The sequence below is a fragment of the Ailuropoda melanoleuca genome, unplaced genomic scaffold, assembly GCF_002007445.2.
Source record: "Ailuropoda melanoleuca isolate Jingjing unplaced genomic scaffold, ASM200744v2 unplaced-scaffold68087, whole genome shotgun sequence".
Classification (NCBI taxonomy): Eukaryota; Metazoa; Chordata; class Mammalia; order Carnivora; family Ursidae; genus Ailuropoda; species Ailuropoda melanoleuca.
Window position 1 is genome coordinate 1 of NW_023242822.1, and position 1,489 is coordinate 1,489.

Below are 1,489 nucleotides of genomic sequence, written 5' to 3' on the forward strand. Positions count from 1 at the left end.
CACCGCGGGCTCGTGCAGATGGGTCATCATGGCCATGTCCTCGATCTTGTCGTACTTGGGAGGGTTCATGGAGAAGACTTGGTCTTCCTTAACTGTGACAGTCTGTTAAGAAAAGAAGGAGCCAGTGCATATCAGCTGAGTAGCAGAAAAGGATCAATTATGCCTTCCCACCCTCCTTTGTGTTACTTACAGCCCCGGCATCAGTCTTCACTGTCACCTTTCCCCCTTCCCTGCTCTGCACTGTACTTTTCACGTAGGACTCCTTAGCATCCACCACAAAGACAGAATTCTTGGCATCAAAGGGCCTATTCTGGGCCTCAATGCGCTCCTTTTCAGACTTCCGGAGGTACGGAGCAGCCTCCCCGAAAACGGCCATCTCAGCGTCGGAGCTCATAGCTGGAGGTTATTGGTGGCAGCACAGCACCGGGGTACCTGGAGGGCAGAGACAGAGCTGGACAGTGTCCCAGGGTGAGGGTGGACGTTGTCCTGTTGGTTTCACACTTCTGCGCCTCATTGGCCTGGCCTATTTCCTCAGCCCCGCCTGTAGGGATCACGCCTGTGTCCTGTGCAAAGGCGCTGAGAGATCCGATCATGGACTTGAAAGCCTTATGTTGGGAGCTTACTTCTTGTGATGTTGTAAGCCTCTGTTCCATCCTCTGTGCTGTGAGCCTTTGTAGACGAATATGGAGGAGTTCGTGTTGTAGTCAGCAGCGTTCGGCATGCCCCGGTGTGCTCAGAATCTTTTTTTCTACTTGCTTTGCTTTGCTTTCTTTCTCTACTCCCCCTTCCCACATTATTATTATTATTATTATTATTTTTTTTTTGGCATTGCGGTGATACAAAGAAATGCAGAATAACTGTTTCCAGTGGGTTTACAACCTGAACCTATTTTAAAAACTCAAATATTTAGTATAATTTTCCTCCTGGCCCAAATTACTAAAATCAGATGGATACACTGGACGCAAATATTATTAAAATCGGATGGATGAAAAGGTGCCTTTGTTCGTTCAGGACACAGCCCAGATTGAAAACACTAAATAGGCACAGATAATCCCCCGTTTAGGAGTAAATTATTTAGGTATCACGTAATAAAGGAAAAAGGAAATGCAACAGAAGTTGAAAATCCAACAAATGGTTTGTCCTAAGTCAAAGTTAAGTCGCATTTATTCTTAAACTGTGTGAAAGAAGTATTATCAAAACAAAAGATAACTTTCAAAGGTTCTTGGAGAAAAACCTTTGAATGAAAACATATCATAGTGTTTGTATATTTTTAGTTAAATTGTTTTTAGTTGGATTTCAGGATAGTGGTTGTTTTTATTTGATTCTTACTATTTCACATCTCTCTCTCTTTCTTCCTCCTTTTTAAAAAAAGTACCAATTCTGGGGCGCCTGGGTGGCACAGCGGTTAAGCGTCTGCATTTGGCTCAGGGCGTGATCCCGGCGTTATGGGATCGAGCCCCACATCAGGCTCTTCCGCTATGAGCCTGCT

At 44.7% G+C, this 1,489-nt stretch overlaps 1 protein-coding gene across 1 annotated transcript; it reads right to left on the reverse strand.

Moving 5' to 3' along the window:
• Positions 1–6: 6 nt before the first annotated feature.
• On the reverse strand, positions 7–394 carry LOC117800322 (myosin-4-like; the record flags this gene model as incomplete). The annotated part of the gene is made up of 2 exons (XM_034652856.1): positions 191–394; positions 7–102 (listed from the first exon to the last, which is right to left on the reverse strand). Coding segments are annotated over exons 1-2 (300 nt in total), but the record flags the coding sequence as incomplete, so codon positions are not given.
• Between the last annotated feature and the right edge of the window lie 1,095 nt (positions 395–1,489).